The 21,690-nt window shown below is 43.9% G+C and overlaps 1 protein-coding gene across 1 annotated transcript in view; it reads left to right on the top strand.

Moving 5' to 3' along the window:
- SH3BP5 (SH3 domain binding protein 5) overlaps nt 1-21,690 on the top strand; it is a 60,006-nt gene that overhangs the window by 10,093 nt on the left and 28,223 nt on the right. The window contains exon 3 of the mRNA XM_077811205.1: nt 2,994-3,122. Coding sequence (XP_077667331.1) covers nt 2,994-3,122 — 129 coding nt within the window. The remainder of the gene's footprint in view (nt 1-2,993; nt 3,123-21,690) is intronic.

Below are 21,690 nucleotides of genomic sequence, written 5' to 3'. Positions count from 1 at the left end.
AGTTTCATCGATGAAGTGAGCTGTAGCTCACGAAAGCTTATGCTCAAATAAATTGGTTAGTCTCTAAGGTGCCACAAGTACTCCTTTTCTTTTTAAAACAAGACCCCAATCCTCAGAATACGTGATCATGTGTGTATTTTACCTATTGACTTGAATGGGACTATTCACAGGGGTTAAGCTAAGCATGTGTTTAAGTGTTTGCAAGATCTATGTCTAAGGTGCCAATTAGAGATGCTCTTGTTACAGCACAGTAATTAGGAGGTGCTTCGTTGGTTACAGATCTGTGGCTTCTCACCAGATTTGCTCTTGGTTTGACAGTTCCATGCTGTTTTTTATTCTATGTGGCGATAGTCACATTCCCTTCCCTAAGGGATGAGAGTACATATAATTAGAACATGAATAAAAGTGGGGAAGGTCTCAATGCACAAATTAGTCATTATAAGAAGTTGCTGTTGACAGTTTTCTTCCTTCCAAGAGTGTTTTTTATGGACCTAAGAATGAGGCTGTTTGAACTAGATGCTGTGAGGTTCTCTTCACATGCTTTAAGGACTTCTCACATTTTAACACACAGCTTTCCCCGCCCCCATCTGAAAATCTGGGGAAAGTGAAAATAAACCCAACTAACTGTCACTTAGAAATGAGTTTTTAATGGTAGGTTTCCCAGCAGGGCAAGAACATTCTCTCCCCCCACCCCCTCTAAATATGCTTTGCTATTTAAGAGTAATTTTTGTGCAATGAATTCATCATATCTGCTAAAGCAATTTAATTTCCCCCATTTGTGAAGCTCACATTTTGAGTAGTGAACCATATAAAATCCATTAGTCTAATTAGAAATGCTGTAATTTGTTTAACTCTTCTGATTCAGAAGCTTGCTTATTTCATACACATATTGTCTGACCATTATCTCATGATGCAGTTTGATACTAACACTTTTCCCCTAGAAAAGAGACTTAAGCTAGATCAGAGTTATAAAATAGAATGGAACTGTTAAAATACTAAATTAACATTGGCTGCTGCCACATGAGTCATATAAATATTATTTTAAAGTAGATCAGAATACTTTAAGATGCCAAAACTATTAACATGGGGACAAAAAATTATGCTATTGATCCTGTTAGGATTTTAGATAACACTGAAAATCAACCATAATTGGGTGTACTAAAGATGCATTTTAATAGTTTGTTTTGAATCTTTCCCTTCTGCCTCTCTAAATGTCAAGTGTTAGCCTGCTATCTTTTTTTTTTTTTAAATCTTGGCAATGAATATATAACTTTGTATTCTAGAAATCTTAGAAAAAAAGGAAACAGGATCTGAATTAGACAGAGCTCCAAGCCAGCTGCTCTCAGTTAATCAAAATGTCACTCCAGCAGTGTGCCTAAATCCTTCTTTCTAATTAGAATTGCAAGGTTTTGTCATGAGCTCACATGGTCCTTGCTCTTGGTCCCTTTAAATATAGAGCCAGATTCCAATCTCAGTTACATCTGTCACTCTGGAATAACTCAGAGTTATGCTGGATGCTGAAATCAGAATCGGATCCATTCCGTTTAAAAAATAAAAAAAATAAGAGGTCATTAGAATCATTCTTCTGTTCCACTTATCTAATTATAAAGAGGGCTAAATCAGTTTGGAAATGACAGGAGAAGTTCTGGCTTTCTTAAATATAAAAGAATAACCGTCAAATAGGAAGAAACCATCTTCGCTAACTGATGCAATAGAACTGAAAAGGTTGGCTTTCATGACAGAAAACTGAATTGAAAACTCTACAGAGATGTTTCCAGGAGGGTGTGTTTTAAATCAACTTTTTTTTGTCTGAAAATTAGCATATAGGCTCTTTAAATGTTTCTGGTGCTCTCTCCTGGAGAAAGCAGGTCCTTGGAATCCTAGTTTCCATTGTAAAATGGTGCCCCTACTGTGAAATACCATGAAGGGCCTTCAGTTTCTGCTGCAGTTAATGACAGTTGAGAGATCTCAGCACAACCTGGGACTGGGCCATGAGATGGCAGAACCCACTGTGACCCAGTTCCAACTTACAGAGCAGAGATGCTCAAAGAAGGGACCAGAATTCTGAAAACTGCTTTGACAGTCTCTTTAAATTCCTTAGTAAACATGTAGCTGTCTAAGTTATCATAATTATTTCCAAGAGATGTCTGTATTCTTTCCAGAGGACACTTCAAAAGGAAAAATCCAAATCTCTCTGATCTAGTGCAGTAACGTGAATTGCTCTCTAGTATTAGAACAAAAAGAAAAGAGTAGGCTGTTACTCTGAAACCAGTATTAGAACAGTGATACTCAGACCTCAGTGGTTCAGGAGCCAAATTAGCGATCATCATTACCCAAAAGAGCCACAGTAGTGTGACTTCGTTTCATTTACTTACTTACATATGTGTATACATAATTATTCTCATAGCAAAATGACCGACCGAATATTATTATTTTAGCAACTACAATTGGTTAATAACATAGTAAAAGCATCCTGATTGGTTAATAATTAAATCACTCAGTATTTTAATATCTTGTGCTGCAGAGAGCCTCAGGAGACGCATTAAAGAGACACTTGCTGCTCGCGAGCCTCAGTCTGAGTATCATCGTATTAGAAAATCACACAACAGGCCAGGTGTATCTTTGTCCTTTACCTCCCTCTGAGCTTGGTGCACTGCTGCTCTTCCTCTCCCCTCCTTGACATTTCTCAACCACTGGCCTATTAAGAAATCCTTTCTGGCTTATGCTGTCCTGACGTTTTTATATATGCTACTTTCTGAAGATATGTTCTCACATCCAGAATGGAAATATTAGCTTTTAGGAGCATTCTTGGGTACTGGATATTCTTATGACAGAACAGTTCTAGCTTAATACTAATGACAGCCACTATCCTAATGTTCTTGGCTGTTCTTTGACTCCTAATCAACATCTCCACACTAGGAACAACAGACCAAGAAAAGTAAAATTATACAAACGCTCTAATTTTTCTTCTGTCTTTTCTTCCCCTCTTGTAGGATGCACGCCAAAAATTCCGCTCTGTGCTGGTGGAAGCTACAGTGAAACTAGATGAACTAGTAAAGAAGATTGGAAAAGCTGTGGAAGACTCTAAACCTTACTGGGAAGCCCGGAGGGTAGCCAGACAGGTGAGAACTCTCTCTTTTAAGTTTATGCTGGTAATTGGATCATGGTAAGACACACACTGGAAAGTGCACACTGGATGCATCACATGGTACTATTAATAGCACCCTAAGTGTAGGCATTTGGCTGATGCTTTGATAGAAGTCTGGGGTTGCATGCTTGCCATATGAATTGATGGGGAAATCTGTTCTCACCCCCCATAATAACTGTGTATGCACTCTAGACCGAAAACAACCACACAGGCATACGCTATCAATAGTAAAAGGCTTGTGCTAGAGAATAGAACTAATAGTGGCATTTCAGACAGTAAAAGACTTACTCAGCTTTCTTCCTTTCAGCAGTTATAATTGCTCTAAAACCAGTTATAGAGCTTGAATTTCTGTCTCTTGATTCTCTCTCTCAAAGCTTAATGCTAAGTACTAAAATTGAAGGGTATTGGAATTCAACCCCACTCCTCCTCTCCCACAACCAAGAGAATTCTGCTCTGATTTTCCCTGGTAAGTATAAACACACAATATTACTCTGAAATGGGTGAATATTCAGGGATGTCTGAACTCTCCTGTCTGACATGAATTATGGCACTTGTGTGACAGCTGTGGGCAATATCATCCAAACTTGGGTGTTCAAAGTTAGGCACCTGAATCTGTTAACTGATTGGAAAAGCCCAGTTGCCTGGGGCAGGTGAGTGGGCTGAGTTGGACTGCGGAGCAGGGTGGCTGGAGCTGCTGGCTGTAAAGGGAGTGAGAGCTCCTGGAAGCACAGAGGTGATTTTTTCTGAAGATAGGAAATGCATGTGCAATATTTGTGCAATACATATATTTTTATATCAAGCATGTTTTTATAGTTCTACGCAAAATGACTGCGTAAAACCAAGGGACTTAAGACTTTGTAAGTTACTCCCTTAGAAGTCGATGATAGATGTGGGTGCTTTGTACTACTGAAAATTGGACCACTTTGTTAGGTACGTAACTTCAGGCACCAGGTTACAAAAATGTCCACTGTGACCGGAACTTGGCAGCTACTGCTGAGTCCCTGCAAATGACTTTTTATCTCTACGTCATTGGTTCCCAAACTTTTTACTAAGGCGACCCACCCCCTGGATTTTGTCTCTTTTTGTGATCCGTCATTATATACATGCGCTCTCTGCCCCAGCACTGCAATCCTAATCCTGGCCCAATGCAGAGGGGAGACATGATGGTGGTGCAGGGGTTTGGAGAGTGAATTCACCCTGTGGCGGCTGCATCTGTCCTGTAGGGCTGGCCTGGCTGCCAGCTCTAGGCATTGTGATCCCATGTGCCAGGTTGCGGTGTCTGGAGTGGGGAGCTGGGCCCCATCCCACAGGACAGGGTGAGTGTAAGACATTCTCGCCCTCCAAACCACTCCCCCTGCCCCACCCTGGCCTCCTGTCTGCACCAGGCCAGGAGTATATGTTACTTACACCAGGTGATGTGTTGATCCGGCCCTGGAAATGGTGACTCATCTAGAACCTTCCCGCAACCTGTGGTGGGTTGAGACCCACCATTTAGGAAACACTGCTCTACCTATTCGCTGTCTGTAAAAGCCCTTTAGTTATGCTAGCTAGAGCATCTTATGAAAGGAGAGGTTTGCGCTCTGTTAAAGATCTTATTTCCAAAACACACATGTAACCATTGCATTTAAAAAAATGTGGATAACACTGAAAATTTTTTATAGGCTTGCAATATTAATACTCCAGTAATGACAGATTCATCAGTAGAGATTACCATATTTATTCAGTTCATTCTGTTAGGCTTAAGTAAAATGCTATCCTCTTCAGACTTGCCTGCTCACTCAGACTAATACTGTTCTATGTTATTTAGATTCTTTGATATGGTCTCCTTTTTGGAGGCTTATCTTCTAGCTATTTATAGCCTGCTTCCCAACAAAAAAACTTATGATTATTTGCATGCTAAGGTTTTGTAACCTAACAGCTTTAGGGTCCAGGGGAATACTGTTCAAGAAATGTAATAAAACAGAGAGAGCCATAAGATTACAAAGCATGTTATCAGAAATCATTCTCTGCCCCAGGCAGTTTATGATCTGAATTTTATTAAGTTTGTGTAACAGAATATAATTTTAAAAAAGGCTATAGGGAAAATGATTCAGACTGGGGGAAGATATCATGAAACATTGGGTGATTTCCTTCGCACCGGGATATTGATCCATTTCAGTCATCCAGGAATCTTTTTAAACTTTGATTCCCAGAGGGTAGAGGAGTGATGAGAACTAAAGTAACAAAACGATTCCTTTCCAGAGCACCTCCCCCTTACTTGTCTAATTACCTTTATACCTTAATAACTATATAACATATGAATTATCTTCATTCATCCAAACACCATAGAATCATATAGTTCCCTCCCAACTTGAGCACAAGGCTGTCCACAGCTGAAATAGTTAAGTTGAAAATACTTGCTCCCTCTTCAGAGTGGGCGTGGAGAGAGGGAAGTGGTTTTTTAATTCTTGAAGGCAAGTAAAAATCGGATCTATAAATTCGTGTCTTCTGGGAACAAAGATCTGACTTTCTGTTGACATTCCGATTGGCTGAAATGCCCAATTGTCCCAAGTAATTTGGATTCGGAATGCTACATGATTGCCACCCCCTCATCTGAGTTGTCTGACGCAAGCTGTGTTGAGTCATAATGAGATGGTTGGCTTCGGTAGTGCACTGACATGATTCTCCTGTGAAAACATTGGTAGTGCCTTTATTAAGGCGAAGCCAATCACAATGGAGTAAGTCAAGGGTTCTGACATGAAGCATAAAAACACAAATGAAATCAGGCTTCCAATTAAGGATGAATTTACTGTTCCTCACGGCAGCCTGAGAACCCTGAGACCTCCTGTCCCTACCCTATCTTGTGCAATTCTGCACTGACAGGAAAATGTCAAGAACTGAAGACTAATGAATCTCCTAAGTAAGAATCCTGTAATGTTTTGTCTGTCTGGTATATTTCAGGAGAAAGTCAGCTTTGGCTGTCTGAGACAAAGCACTAGTACAGTGTAATGATGATCACTTGGGGCTAGGAGTTGGGTTTTCTGCACTTCCAATCCATTGCGTGGAACTGGGACACAGATTATTGACACCCAAGCATTAACGTTAAATTTGTGATGGGGCCAAAGTGATCCTGCAAACTGAGGACCTGAAAACCTTGGGGGGAATTTGAAGGTCTGTGGCAGGGATGATTTGCTATTTTGTATATTGTCCTACAGGCTACTACTACAGTATATCTTAGTGAGGTGTCTTTGGGGAGGAAGATGTACTGCCTGGGAAGCTGAGCATATAAAAGGGTTTAGCACTTTTCTTCTGGCTTCAGATGAGAGGTTGGCTAAAATAGCAGCCCAGCATTTGCCCTGCCTTAACCAGGAGCACCGAGATTAGATGATTTAGCTACATCATGGGCTAGCAAGTCAGCATTGTCCTTGCAACTCATCACACTTTTTTTTCCTATGAGTGCTTCTTGTTTGTGTGAAATCTGTTGTTCCTAGCCTGCTGCCATAGATAATTGGTCTGAGAATGAGACTGCTTCTAATTGCAAATGGAACGGAGGAGAGGAAATCACAAGAATACATTAATGGTGAAATCACTGGGACAGGGCCTGATGCTGTAGAGAGTTTAGGAAGAGTTGAAGCTGCTTAGCACCTCTCAAGATTGGGCCCAGAGTGGTCCACTGTACGAGGATTTTCTGCGAGTCTTGATTCATCAGCTGGCTGGGAATTTGGGAATGGTGTGTTGCCACCATAGATGTGCTGTCAGTCACTGGGGAACAACAAGCTGTGCAAAAGCAAGCGTGAATCACTGTGAAGCACAGGCTGTGAATCAGAGAGAGGTTTGATTTCCAACTGTTATGTGGCCTTGAGCACATTAAAATGGTGATCCCAGCTTCAGTGGGTTGCTAAAGCTTAATTTATTAATGTATGTAGAAGTGCTTTGATGCCCTTGGCTGGAAGATGCTATAGAAGAGTAAAGAATTCTTCTTCATGAGATCCTCACTGATTGCCAAGCTAGGAACCAGTGACTCGAGAAGGCAATAATGGGCTGCTCCACTTCTGACTGGAAAAAAATGTTAAAAAAAAGCAAGCTGACTTAGTGAAACTAACCAGAATAATGGAGACTATAACCCCTGGTAATGTCACCCCTGATGGTAATGGGAGCTACAGTACAGTACTCTTGATACCTCCTCATTCCCTGATTCTTCAGATTCAGGGTGGGGGAAGAGGTGAACGCTGTGCAGGTCTAGCATTGAGCTTGGTCTGGAGAAGCATTTTTTTTTGTGCCAGGTTGCAGTTTGTTCTCTGCGCAGCTTCCACGGAGGACCATCAGAAAACTTGTTGCTGGCAAAAAGAGGTGAAAGATGTGTGCCAAGTCATATCTATGTATCTCTCTCACTACGGTACGTTTCAGAAATGTTGGGAGAAAGATTCATTGAAAGGAATGCATGTTTGTTTCCTCTTAGGTCTTGCACTTCTTCCCTGGCCCGGCTCTACAACCAATTTTCTTGTAATATTTTTGGCTTATGTTCTTATGTAACATCTCTTTGTTGCAAACTAGACCCTATGTGCATTAGAAACCATATATACAGGGATCACTTCACCACAAAATGCAACCGTATTTGGAATGTAAAATCTTGTTGCTTTTGTCTGTTTAGAAGGCAAAGAGCTACGGGCCATTCATATTGACTAGCAAACTTTTCTTGGTTAAAGGTGGAGGGAGAGGAATTTGAGAAGCAAAAATTACGTGTCAGCAAAACTGTGACAAGCTTGTATTTGTATTTGGCAGCCTGCCATGGAGTTAGTGAAATGCAAAACTACTGGCACAGGTGCAGTAGACAAACTAACTGACCTCTTCTGGTTGAAAGAGTGTGTGTTTAACCATTTAGCATCTGCAAAAGAAGGAAATTGGATACAGTGAATCTTTAAATGTCTTGAATTTTTGCAAATCCTTTCAATTAAAAAAAAAAATGACCCACAGCTTTCTACAGCCAAAACCTATGATGCAGCAGTATCATTGTAAGATATAGTGTGTTTGGATAATTACTGTAACTTCTTAAATGGGGGATAACTGCATTCATCTTAGATGCAATATTGCTGCTAGCAAACTGCAGTTCTGCTTATATTCACAACTATTTAGCTCATAAATAAAATGAGTGCAAATAGTATGACAAGGCCTGTGAGAACTAACATTGGAACAGAATTAACAGCACCTCCTCTAACGAGGATGACTAAAGCCTAACGCTTGTGAAATGATTGTGAAGAGCTTGAGAGCACTTCCTTGGATATTCTTTGTAAATGTTCTGTTCAGTAAAAGCGACTCTGTGACCTTTTTTGTTTTTTGACAAGCTATGAGAACAATCCACAACCTGTGTACTGGGTCGCCTGGTCTATAGTGTGGCTGTAATAAGGGTTTCATATAGGAGCGAACACTTGAAGGGAGACTGTAGAGTGGGAGCTGCTCTTGCAGACCTGTATTGAATGCTACAGACTTTCCTGCTAAGAAGTGGAAATAAATAGCTTAAGTCTGCTGTAGACGACTGCTATAGGAAGGCAGGCATAATGGTTTGAAAAGCTATTTCCTCATCACCTGTGCAGAGGAGCCACTTGGCTAAGAAGTGGCTTAGATCTAAAGTGGATCTCAGAAGTGCATTGTGACAGGGGTAATAGTAGTATATGTTCCTTTTTAAAGAGGTCCTGCAAAGTGGAGAGTCCTTTCTAAAATGCTGGCTTCCTGTAACCTGGGAGCCCATATTGAGAGGGAGAGAGAAATCGGACTTAGGGTCAGGTTAAAAGAACCCCACCACACTTGGCAGCTGTGAAGGGCAATTGGAGCAATTCTTGAGGCAGAACAGAACCATCCCAGAAAGTGGTGGCTGAAACATCTCTGAAGAAGGAGGCTTACCTCATAGCCTACTTCCAAGCCTCTCTGTCCTATCTGGGAATGAAGGGGAGTCTGGCAACCTAAGGGAGTTGCTAGTGAGGGGAAATCCATGTGAAGAGTGCACGGAGAACTGCTCAGCTGGATCTGCGTATAGCATCAAGGTTTCTGGAGTTAGTGTGGGTTGTGACTGATTCTTAAATTGGGCCTTTATTTCAGCTCTTTCTCTCCCACACCCTCCCTGTATTTTATTCCCTGTGGACCTGCTCTGAAGGGCAATGTTTTTCTCTCTTGACTACTTCATGTTCATTATGAAGCACGTCATTAAATCTTGATGCTCACCTCCTGCCACCCCCATGGGGAATCAAGGGCAGGGTGACGTCAGTCTTCCTGTGAAACACGGAGTTCCCTTGGCACGACCGTGAAGGAACCTTCAGCACAGATTTGTCTTCCTTCATGTTTGTGAGACTCAGTGCGGTGTGTACTCTGGCTGTGTGACCAGGCACCAATTCAGCTCAAAGCCCAGGATGAATTATGGCAAGAAGGGGAGTTTGACATGATAGCACTATTTAGGGAGGGAAGTCACTCCTTGCTTTTCCACTAAGGAATAGAGTAACTAGAGAAGCAGCGTTTATTTCCAAAGCAGGATGCCTTCTGGGTTAGGGAAAGGAAATCTTTTGCCACACTCTAAATTTGATGGAGTGCCTTTTGTGCTGCCATAGAGCTATCAGATCAACATCAGTAAATCACTATATAGTGTACTCTGAACACAGGAACCAGTCAAGTTTGTGTGATAGTTCCCATCCTGCTTTCAAGTACATCAGGCAAGACACATCACAGTCTTTGGTCTGATCATTCCTGGATAACGTTCTGTTTTGCTGCTGCCTCAGGGCACAGATATATGTGTGACCAGGGAAAAGGGAGGTCATGGAGACTTTATTTGGTCAGACAATTAGGCTTTGGGTGACTGACTTTATTTTTCTTTAGGCCTTGATTTAACATTTATTCATTGGGTTTGTCAGCTGGCTGAGTAGAGGAATACTGGGTGTTTTGGACAACCTGTTCTAAACCAGCGGGAAGACAATGGATGCTTCCCAGTGAGACTTGAAAAGTCACCACTGGAGATCAGATTGGTGAATTAAAGATCCTGAATATATTCCTCTTCCCATTAGGCTGTTAATAGTGAGTAGGAGGCTGCTCTGACAAGCGAGTGTGGGTTTTATTTATTCTTAACATAGAGGCCATGCAAAGAGTGGCCCAGGATAGAAAGAGGTGGCAGAGGCTAGTTTGTGCCCTATACGTTTGGTGGATCAGGAAGGGTTGAGATTTGGATATTTGAGTAGTTTAGCTGCAGAAATAAAAGAACCCCTATTTCAAGGAAGGTAACTTGCCATAACATCATGAGAAAGAAGATAAATGTCACTGGCAGGACTGTGGAAGACCTGTCCGTACTTCTTCCCTCCCTCCCTATCTCATCTTTGCTTAAGTTTTGATTAGGTAAAGAGTGTTCTGGGCTGCTATGACACTCTGGGTTGCAGTCCAGACCAGTGACAGGCTGTGTCACCACCTGTCTGCAATCTTGGGTGTCTCACAATGCCTAGCTGATGTTACTCCCAGCCTGGGCCTCTCACAAACAACCAGATAGCATGCAGGTCACGCTCTGAGGGTCTGTGTATTGCTCCAGTCCTGGTCCAGCAACTCTGGCTCCAGCAGCCTGTCAGCTGCATAGCAGCCACACTCACAGCAGGGTGACCCCCCACATGCTCCCAGGCCTGGATTTTCCCCCCAAACATGTGTTCTGTGCTGCCTAGCCCTCTCCTGGACAGTTTGGAATTTAAAGGTCCATTGCCACTGTTAAGGGGGTTAGTATCCAACAGTTTGCTGTTTTTATTGGAGTTACCCAACAGTTCACTTTAGACACAATACTGGATTAGTTTTGATTAAAGAATAAAACAAGCTAATTTAACTACAAAGAGAGAGGTTTTAAATGAGTACAGGTACAAGGTATTCTAGTCAGAAATGGTTACAAGAGAAATAAAGATAAAACACTTTCTAGTAACTAAAACATAACAAACTAGACTTGGTTCAAGGTTGAAATCTTACCCTAGGTTCCCAGCAACATGGCTGACCAAATTCTCCAGTCAGGATCGGTGTTCAAAGGGCTGGTTCCTTTGTCATCTTAGGTAAAAGAGAGTGAGAGAGAGCTAGGGAGAGAAAGAAAAAAAATTTCTGGGGGTGTGTTTGCCCCTCACTTTTATAGTCCAGTCACCTGAGGGTGGGTGAGTTACCCTTAGATAAAATTCCTTCCCACTGAGAGGATGGAGGCATGGAGACTCACGGTGAAAGAGGTTCCATGTTGATGTTTGCAGATCAATTAGCATTTTAACAAAGAATGGCTGCTCGACTAGTGATGGCCAACCACCTTTGACACCTCACTAGAGGCATCAGGTTGTCTTTTGTCTTTGAGAAACAGGTGTGCCCTCCTCCCCAGACTTGTCTGGTAAGAACACTTCAGTCATAATTTCAGTTTATGTTCATAACTCTTAATATGCATTGTGTCCATACATTTCACCATATTATTGACCAGTCAGTTTTTAGTTTTCAAATGATACCTCACAAGGCATATTTTGTACAAGGATCACTACAATAGCGTGTAGGGTGGAATATAGGGGGGTAGTCAATTGCAGCTACTTTTTTTTTTTTTTTTTTTTTTTTGAAGATTTGTTGCTGCAAACAATTTAAAATCCATCCTTACATAAGCTTCTCGCAACTGCTGCTATCCAGGCTCTTTACTACTGGCAGGTCTGCTTGTATTCCTGACCACTTTTGGCCCCCTTAAGCATCTTTTATGCTCTGTAAGTACCAACCACCTTCTTTGTAGTGGAGTAGAATTGGCTGAGCTTTGCCTTCAGAGCACACCCTTGCTGCTCCTTACCCAACCAAAGAATTGGGTCACTGCTGGTTGGTGTGAGGCTTTCCAAGGACTGAGCACATGTCCTCAACAGCCCATTGTAGTTGAGACTGGAAACCCAAAGTCTTCATGTTTCATACATTTTCTTTTTGCTTATGCTAGTATCTCTGGTAGGGAAGTGTTTACAGATCCTTAATGTCAACCCTCTGAGAACCTGCTGCTGCTTTGATGATTAAATAAGATGTGATTATAGTGTGCAGCCTGGTTCGCTGAACACTTATTATTTCAAGTAATTATAAAGAGAAATGTACAATGGCAGTCCACTTAAATCTTGCAGCATCTGTTTTTAGGACTTCAGTAGGGAAGGCTGCTGTCAGATGCAAAGAAACATGTAGGCAGGCTCCTGTGAACTTTACAACCAATTGCAAAATATAACTTTAGACTTACAGTATGTGCCATAGAGATTTTGTTGTGCAGGGTCTTATAATCTAGATGAAGAACTCCATATTTCATCCTGGCATTCTAGCTCTCTTCTTGACAACAAGGATTACTTATACAACTGGCCAAGTTATTGTAAACCCATCTTTAGGAGGGAGGGAGGGAGGGATGGGTAGTTTCTATGTTTTATTTTTGGCCATGCTGAAATACACCACTAACAGATGGTGCTGGCTGCACAAGAAGGCTGTTTGTACAGTATTAGTGAGTACAGCATGGCAGCCTTTGATGCCATAGACGTGCTAAATAAGGGGAGTAACTGCAGTCTGACTTGCAACCTGGGACAACCTCTCTAACAAGCGAGGACTGGATGTGTGATGCGTTTTCTGGGGTCTCCATATATGCCTTATTCAAATGCATCACAAAGAGCATAATTTACTAGACAATGGAGTGGGGAGAATGAAACCTCAGTTTTATCAAGCAATCTCTAATAGCTTTTGAATGGCTAAGAGCATGATGGAGGGGAATAGGCTTGATGGCTTATCACCCACCAGAGTAGGACTGGAGAACTTAAAGCCTTCATGGGAACATCTGAAATTAGAGAGCTTCCAGTGATGTCTGTGCATAGATGCTGTCATAGGAGAAGGGGCCTCCAGTTTATAGAGTCCCCTTCTTGTCAGTCGTATTGCAGTGCCATATGATTGATGCAGGCCTCCTCTGTAACTTGACTGAATTCTTTAAATACTCAGTTTTTGTCCAGATTAAAATTTTTTTTTCTTTAAGAGGCCATGGAAGATCGTATCTCTTGAATGCAGGAAAGCAACTGCATACGTGATGTGAGCAGAGGCGGTAGGCTGAATTAGATGCCACACTGGGTTAATGTGTGAGCCTTGTTATTTCTGGAAATGTAGCTTCAGATTTGGGCTAGGTGATGAGCTGTAACAATTCAGCCTCCAGAAGAAGGAAAAAAACAAGATATTTAATCAAAAGCAGGAGTCCGATAACAAAGTAGGGACACCTGGTCATTGTATTCCACAGGCATTTCCATTATTTATGGTGCAGGGAGGAAATAGTTTGTGCCCAAGATGTTGGACGTCTTATGGTTGGACTGAAATGACTTTTTAAAAAAGTCCTTAAACCTGTCTTTGAAATGTCAAGTTTAACCTCTGTGCAGTGTAATAGCTCCTTATGTCAGCTTCAAAGATACTGAGATGTTTCAAGCTCTTGATAGAAACAGTAGAGAAATTGGATGTTCTGACAGTAATGCAGAGAATAATTGTAGACTTTTATGTAGCTCAGTAGAGATTCTCGTAAATCTGCCATTAGGGGACAGGCTTTGAATTTTATAAGCGATTGATTTGCGTGTGTGTGGAGCTGGGTCGTTCTACGTTTGAGATGACTCATCCCAGTCCCTCTAATCTGACTCCTTTTTTCGTTTTTGTTTTTGTTTTTTTGTTTTTATTTTTGAGGGGGAGAGGATAATTGAGGAGAGAGGTTTTTTTTAAATTTTATTTATTTATTTTTTTAAGCACACATTGTTTTTTTCAAAGAGGTGAATGAGACTCATGAAAACGGTGTGGCTAAATCCTGTGTAGGTCTTTGAAATCTAGGGAACAGTGTCCTTTTTAAAGCATTAACCCATTCATTTCTTGATTTTATTTTTCTGCTAAGCATTGAATTTAGGGGATGAAATTGGGCCCAGTTCTCCCACATTCTGTGGCTCTCCCCAAACACTCAAGTGGATTCCTCTTTGCAGCCCTTTCCTCTATAAAGGTATTGATCTTGCCCTCCAGGCATTCCATAATCCCCATAGTTCCCTGGACAGTTTCACTTTTCTTCCATTGGAGCCTATCTTAGAGCCCTGTGGCAGAGACGACAAGTTTGAAGAGTCACATGTTTCTGGAGACTCTCAAATTTCTAGGTAGCGGTTCAGTATCTTCAGATCCCCTCTGCTCAGTAGACCATGGATCCTTTCAACAAAGGGTAAAATAAATATCTCCCCTTCTCTCAAATTAACTATTATTTCTATTGTTTAATTTTCCCGGGGTTAAGGATGTCTTGGCATACTCATCAGATGCAACTTTCCTTTCTTGCTGTGCAAAGGTTTCTCCACGGCTTCCCAGCAAATTCGATAACCCAAAAGATTCTGTAGATCTGGAGTTGTGCTTAGGCCCATATTTAGATGGTTGGAAACTATGATGTCTGGGACTATATAATCCTTTCTTTTCCTTTTAGTTGTTTCTTGTGCTCTCTGGAATGTTTGAGTGTATGAAGGAGGCTGTAGAAAAGTAACATTACCATCTTATTTGAACAACATTTGACTTCAGTGTGAAGTATGACAACACATCCATGTGGAAACCGTCTTTAGACTGGAGAATGACTATCTAGTAAAATCGAACACTTCTTATATTCAGCTACAGTAAAGTCAAGAGTGGGGAAACCAGGTCCAAAATAACAGACATTGATTGGCTGCTATATTCAGTCAATAATTCTGGTAGCTAGAAAGAGCGCTTGTTTGCTCAGGACTCATTGGCTGTCAAATAGGTAAACCCACCCCAGTAATAATTAAGAAGGGCTCACCATGGTGAAGATGTAACGACGGCTTTCACTGGTCAATGAGTGTGCACAAGGGCTAAAAGCCTTGGATAGTGCTAAAAATAGTTCAAAAACAGTTTGGGAGTGATCTTGCCCCATGTTGCAAATAATTAAATATGGCAACTCTGGTGATGATATAACAGAGTACCTAATGTTCTTTCTTGTACTTAGTATCTTAACCAAATGAGTAATTACTTACGTAAGAGGAGATAGCCTAAATGGAAGTATATGAAACTTTCTATTTGTCTCTCAGAAATCTAGCTGGGAGCCAGTTAATTATTTTTGAGTAGTAAGCAAGTACTGGCTAGTAGCAAGACAAATTTTAAACACTTGTTTAAAGATTAGCAGGCCTGAAATACATGGGTTTCACGTTAATAAACCAAATAGCTTAGAGCAGTGACCTTGGGCTATAACATGTGGTTTCCCAGTTCCTTACTTAAATAAATAGTTACATTCTCTTTGTTTCAGTCAAGGGATTTTTATAAAAAGGAATTGTGTATGCCATTTACAGTGGAACCTCAGAGTTACAAACACCTTGGGAATGGAGGTTGTTCATAACTCTGAAATGCTCGTAACTCTGAACAAAACGTTATGGTTGTTCTTTCAAAAGTTTACAGTTGAACATTGACTTAGTATAGCTCTGAAACTTTACTATGCAGAAGAAAAATTTTGCTTTCCCTTTATATTTTTTTTTAGTAGTGTACATTTAACACAGTAATGTGCTCTATTTGGTTTCTTTTGTCTCTACTGCTGCCTGATTATGTACTTCTGGTTCCAAATGAGGAGTGTGGTTGACTGGTCAGTTTGTAGCTCTGGTGTTCAAAACTCTGAGGTTCTGCTGTACTTGGGATACACTGTAAGGTCCAAAGTAAAATGACTGTTTGGCAGATAGTGCTATAAGGACCTACGCAGTGTACAGGTTGACTACACTGTACCTTTGTACTTTTTCTTAATTTTAATACACATATTAAGTTCTCTGCAGCATCTGAATTTGCAGATTGATTTTTCCTCACTGATACCCAAACTTGCATCCTCCTTACTGGAAGCTGCTTTAAAAGCATTTTAAAATAACTGCTCTGCATTGACCGTAATGGAACCCTTGCCTGTTGCTATATTAGGTTCTAGTCCTGCAAGCACTTATGCACACAAGTTACTTGAATGAGTCCCCTTACAGTTACAATATGTGTAAGTGTGCACAGGTTCAGGTCCTTGGTGAATAAAATGGGCCAAGGAGGAGAAATTCTGTTGCGATACAAGCAGATTTATCCCACTCGCAGCCCTTTCTGTGCCTGTTCTTGAGTTCTGCTATTACCCACATATAGTTGGAGATCATAGCTGTCGCAGTGTACCCTTAGTTGTCAGTTAACCTTGAAGGAATGCTGAAGCTGGGCTGCATTATGGCTTTGTATAAACGAATTGGTTCGCCTGCTTGTGTAACTTGGTAGACCAAAAAAAAAAAAAAAAAAAAAGTGTGTATGAAAGGAAAGAAAGAAGAATGAATATGCTGGCTTTGTTTTAATATTCTTAATCTCTGTTTTTTGTGTTGGTAGGAGTTGATGCCATATCAGCATCATTGTATGAATTAGATCAGCTGCCTTTTGTGACACTAATGGGGCATTTGGCTCCAGTGGTAGAGAAGCCACTTAGCAAGTGGGATGAACACGGTCCAACAACTGCATCCTCCAGTATAAACATTTTGGAGATGCCTTTAATTTGGAAGAGAATTGGCAAAGGGGGAGGGCACAACACACAGACCTTTAATACAGGAGGAGAAGTGTAAAAAAAAAAAAAGTGGGATGGTATTGGGGGAAGAATTTACTAACATACACAAAAGGACAAGACTACAAATAATGACCTCGACCTCCATCTTGAACATTCAAGGTATGGTGATAGAGTGAAGAAAATTCTCCATTGCGGTTTGGCAGTGGCTTCCAGGCGAAGCTGTGAGGCATAAAAGCTAGATGGCTTCAAGAGAGAATTGTATTTCGTACTGAAAGAAATAGATAGAGCAACCTGTCCTTTTGCTTGGGGAAGGACTAGATGATTTCATTGGCCCTAAAATGCACCTGTGATGAATGGAGATCTGCACAGATAGAGCATTTTCTCAGTGCTGAGCCAATTTTATTTTAAACATATAATGAAAGGAGGTATGAATGATTGCAGGACCATTAAACGTTAAATGTGTTGCACAGGGCTTTAGGAGCTCAACTTCTTTTAAAGTCAGTGGGAGAATTGTGCAGCTAAAACCCTTGATTCTGGGCTTCAGAAAGCTTATTCCATAACATTACTTTATTGGATTAGCCAGGTGAAATTCTTAGAGCCCTTTATCTCGCACATGGCCTTCTTGAAAGTGAAAACCTTTTTTCCCAGCACCCAGGGTCGGCTGTCAGCCAACTCTTTATGGAGAACTTCTGACCTTCAGTTGCAGTGACCTCTTTACCAGGACAGACCAAACTTATTGGAAGAACAAGTAGTTATGACTTCCCAGTAAGCCACAGAGGATATTTTTGGGACTGAGATTTATGCTCCTCTAATGTGTTTTATCAAAGGCACAGACCAAACCTTGTTTAAAGATCATCTGAAGATTTTTCTATATCCACTAGATACCAAAGGCAAAGGCAGAGAGCTAGTTGCTTAATTTAAAATATTACATTCCCACAGGGGTTTAGGATTTATAAAATGCATTTATTCACTTGGAGTGAGCAGCTGGAGTTTTTTAGCTGTCGTGAGCCTGCCTGTCAGACTGCCTTAACAGTGAACTGGCACTGGGCTGGCAAAAACATCGCTTATCCACTAATCTTGGTACAAAGCACAATGTGTTCATGATGTGCAGTTTTACCAGAAATTAAATGCTCTCTAATGTTTTAGGGCTCTGGCAGCTAAGAAGACCTGTTAAAGGACCGTAGGTTGTAAGCTGACTGAAAGCAGCAAGGGGGTTGGTTGGATAGATCTGTGTGCATGGCAGTGTGCCAAGTATGCTCAGGGCTGGTAGTGGTGAGGGTAAAAACACATCCTTACTGTTATGGCTTCTGATTTTTCTAGGCTAATAGAGAAGCTCCAGCATGAATATATTTATCCACCATCAGTGTGCGGTAAAACACATTTCTGAAGTATGATAGAACAGGGAAGAAGTCGAAAGAGCTTGCTAGCATTTCAGAAGCTTTTGAGGGGAACTGAATGTGGTTTTTGCCTTTTGAAACTCTTGTTTAAGTTAGGTGATACTTTTTTCCCCTTGGGAGGCCTTGTTTCTGTAACTACAAAAACAAACAAGCGTGAAGTCTGATACATCTGGTGCTGAGAACAAGCTGCAAACAGCTCTTTCAAAAAATTGCTGTTCTGCTTATTTCATATTCTAAAGCAGAGATTAGCAGCCTTTTCCCAAGTGACCACCTTTTTCCGCCTGCAACACCAAAACCATCTATTTCCCCCCCACGTGACCGTATATTCCAGAATCCTTTGCACTGTTTCAGGTCCAAACCCCTTTCCAAATGTTAGAGAGACAAGGTGCAGGGCCGTCCCTACCCATACGCAAAGTATGCAGCTGCGTAGGGCACCAGGAAATTTGGGGCACCACATTTCCTGGTGCCCTGCGCAGTTGTGTGCTGCTCCAGCCCCTGCCCTGCCCCTTCCCCATGGCCCCTGCTCTGCCCCTGCTCTGCCCCAGCCCCGCCCCTGCTCCCCTGAGGACTGCAGCAGGGCTGGGCCTGTACTCACCGGCGGTGGGAAGTGTAGCGACCTGGCCCCAGCTGCACCACCAGTGAGTGCTGGGGGGAGGTTCCCCCCTGCCTCTCAAGCCAGCCCCCCCCCCAAAAAAGAGGCCTGGGCACCCCCCCCTTGGGGGGGCTGCGTAGGGCCCCAGAATAGCTGAGGACGGCCCTGACACGGTGAGTGAGGTAATATATTTTATTGGACCAACTTCTGTTGGTGAGAGAGCAAGCTTTTGAGCTTACACAGAGCTCTTCCTCAGGTCTGTGAAAATGTAAACTCGTGGTTTTTAGGGTGTTCTGTCATATCTGGTGTGACAAAGTTCCTGCTCTACCTTGGTGGGTCTTGCGCTTATTGGCGGATTTGCTCGCCTTGGAGCTTCACGGCAGCCCTCAGCTTGGCCGTTTTTCTGAACCCACAGTCCAGGTTGACGACTCCTGTGTCTGACCAGGAGTTGGGAGGATTTGAGGGGAACCCAGGCCCGCCCTCTACTCCGGGTTCCAGCCCAGGGCCCTGTGGAATGCAGCTGTCTAGAGTGCCTCCTGGAACAGCTGTGCGACAGCTACAACTACCTGGGCTACTTCCCCATGGCCTCCTCCCAACCCCTTCTTTATTCTCACCATAGGACCTTCCTCCTGGTGTCTGATAATGCTTGTACTCCTCAGTCCTCCAACAGTCCGCGTTCTCACTCTCAGCTCCTAGCACCTCTTGCTCCCAGGAGCAGATGTGTGGGAGGGCCCGTGACTTCTACACAAGCCTTTTCTCCTCGGATCCGACCGATCCTGGCGCTTGCAGGGTGCTCTGGGAGGAACTCCCCACAGTCAGCGTGGGTGACAGAGACCGGCTAGAGCTGCCTCTCACCCTGGCCGAGTTGTCGGAAGCCCTCCGTCGTATGCCCACCAATAAATCTCCGGGCATGGACGGGCTGACCGTGGAGTTTTACCGCGCGTTCTGGGACATCCTCGGCCCAGACCTAGTCATTGTCTGGGCTGAGTCCTTGCAGAGCGGGGTCCTCCCTCTGTCATGCAGGCGAGCAGTGCTCGCCTGGTTGCCGAAGAAGGGGGACCTCCGCGATTTACGAAACTGGCTTCCCGTTTCACTCCTTAGCACGGATTACAAAATCGTAGCAAAAGCAATCTCACTGTGGCTAGGGTCCGTGATGGCGGACGTGATCCACCCAGACCAGACCTATGCTGTCCCGGGTCGCAGCATTTTTGACAACCTATTTCTAGTCCGAGACCTTTTGGAACTCGGGCGTAGAGATGGTCTGTCGTTCGCCCTCCTGTCTCTTGATCAGGAAAAGGCGTTCGATAGAGTGGACCATGGGTACCTCCTGAGCACTCTGCAGGCGTTTGGTTTCGGACCTCAGTTTGTGAGTTTTCTCCGGGTGCTGTATGCCTCCGCGGAGTGTTTGGTTAGGCTCAACTGGACCCTGACTGATCCGGTCAGCTTCGGGCGAGGAGTGCGGCAGGGGTGCCCCCTCTCGGGCCAGCTGTACGCTCTGGCAGTCGAGCCTTTCCTCTGTCTCCTCCGCAGGAGATTGACAGGGTTGGTGCTGCGGGAGCCGGAGCTGCAGCTGGTCCTGTCGGCATACGCCGATGACGTACTCGTGGTCCAGGACCTGGGCAACTTGGCGCGAGCGGAGGCATGCCAGGCCATCTATTCGGCAGCCTCCTCCGCCCGAGTCAACTGGGTCAAGAGCTCTGGCTTGGCAGTGGGGGACTGGCGGCAAGTAAGCTCCCTCCCACCCGCGGTTCAGACCATCCAGTGGAGTGCGGGTCCACTGTTCTCTCTTGGCATTTACCTTTCCGCCACGCACCCTTCCCCGCCGGAGAACTGGCAAAATTTAGAGGGCGGGGTGATAGAGCGGATCCGGAAATGGATGAGGCTACTCCGATGTCTCTCCCTCCGATGGAGAGCACTGGTGCTTAACCAACTAGTCCTGTCCACGCTCTGGTACTGGCTCAACACCCTGGCCCCAGCCCCGGGTTTCCTGACCCACCTCCAGAGATTGATTCTAGAGTTCTTGTGGTCAGGAATGCACTGGGCCCCTGTTGGAGTTCTTCACTTACCCCTGAAGGAAGGAGGGCAGGGCCTGAAGTGTCTGTACACTCAGGTCCGCGTTTTCCGCCTCCAGGCCCTGCAGAGGCTCCTTTATAGTATAGGTAGTTCGACGTGGAGCATACTGGCGCACGCCTTCCTGCACCGCTTCCAAGGGCTCCGATACGACCGGCAGCTCTTTTGTCTTTGTCCAAGAGGTTTTCCGCGAGACCTCTCCGGGCTGCCGGTCTTCTACCAGGATCTCCTCCGGACCTGGAAACTGTTTCTAACGACCAGGTCCGTGGCGGCCACCGTGGGAGCAGATCTCCTCACGGAGCCCCTGCTACTCAATCCCCAACTCCGTGTGCAGGTGGCGGAATCTCGCTCGGTGCGCCAGAAGTTGGTCCTCGCGGAAGTCTCGAGGGTCGGAGACCTCCTGCACTACGACCGGAGAGACTGGCTGGATCCCCTGATGCTCGCTCGGTGCATGGGGCTCTCCAGCCCCCGTACCCCCTGGCGCGTACTTCAGGAGGTGAGGCCGCCTTGACCCCTGCTGCTCGGGCTTATGTCAACCGAGCCTTGCGCGAGGGCGCACCCCGCCCATCCTCCACCCCAGGCCCGCCGGACCTTTCCATTGGGCCCCTACCCTGCCGATCCCAACAAACCCCTCACCCTTTCACTGCAAGCCGGCTGCATGAACTACAGCCGGTCAGTTTTCAAATCGCACCACGGAAATATTTATACACACTCACGCTTCACACCCTTCACGCCCACACCCTGGTGTCCCGCCCTGATACAAAGTGGCGGGACCTCCTGCCACCTTTGGAGGGTGAGCAACCTCGATGGGCCAGCCTATATTCCACCTTGGTCCCGAGGCCCATCGGGGACATCAGTTGGCGGCTCCTTCACGGAGCTGTGAGCACGGGCGTATTTCTGACACGGTTTACCCCCATCCTGGATACTTGCCCTTTTTGTAATGTGAGGCAAACCCTGGCACACGTAT

Source organism: Eretmochelys imbricata, chromosome 2 (assembly GCF_965152235.1).
Source record: "Eretmochelys imbricata isolate rEreImb1 chromosome 2, rEreImb1.hap1, whole genome shotgun sequence".
NCBI classification, from domain to species: domain Eukaryota; kingdom Metazoa; phylum Chordata; order Testudines; family Cheloniidae; genus Eretmochelys; species Eretmochelys imbricata.
Note: the sequence above shows the minus strand (reverse complement) of the source record. Positions and strands in the feature narration are given on the sequence as shown.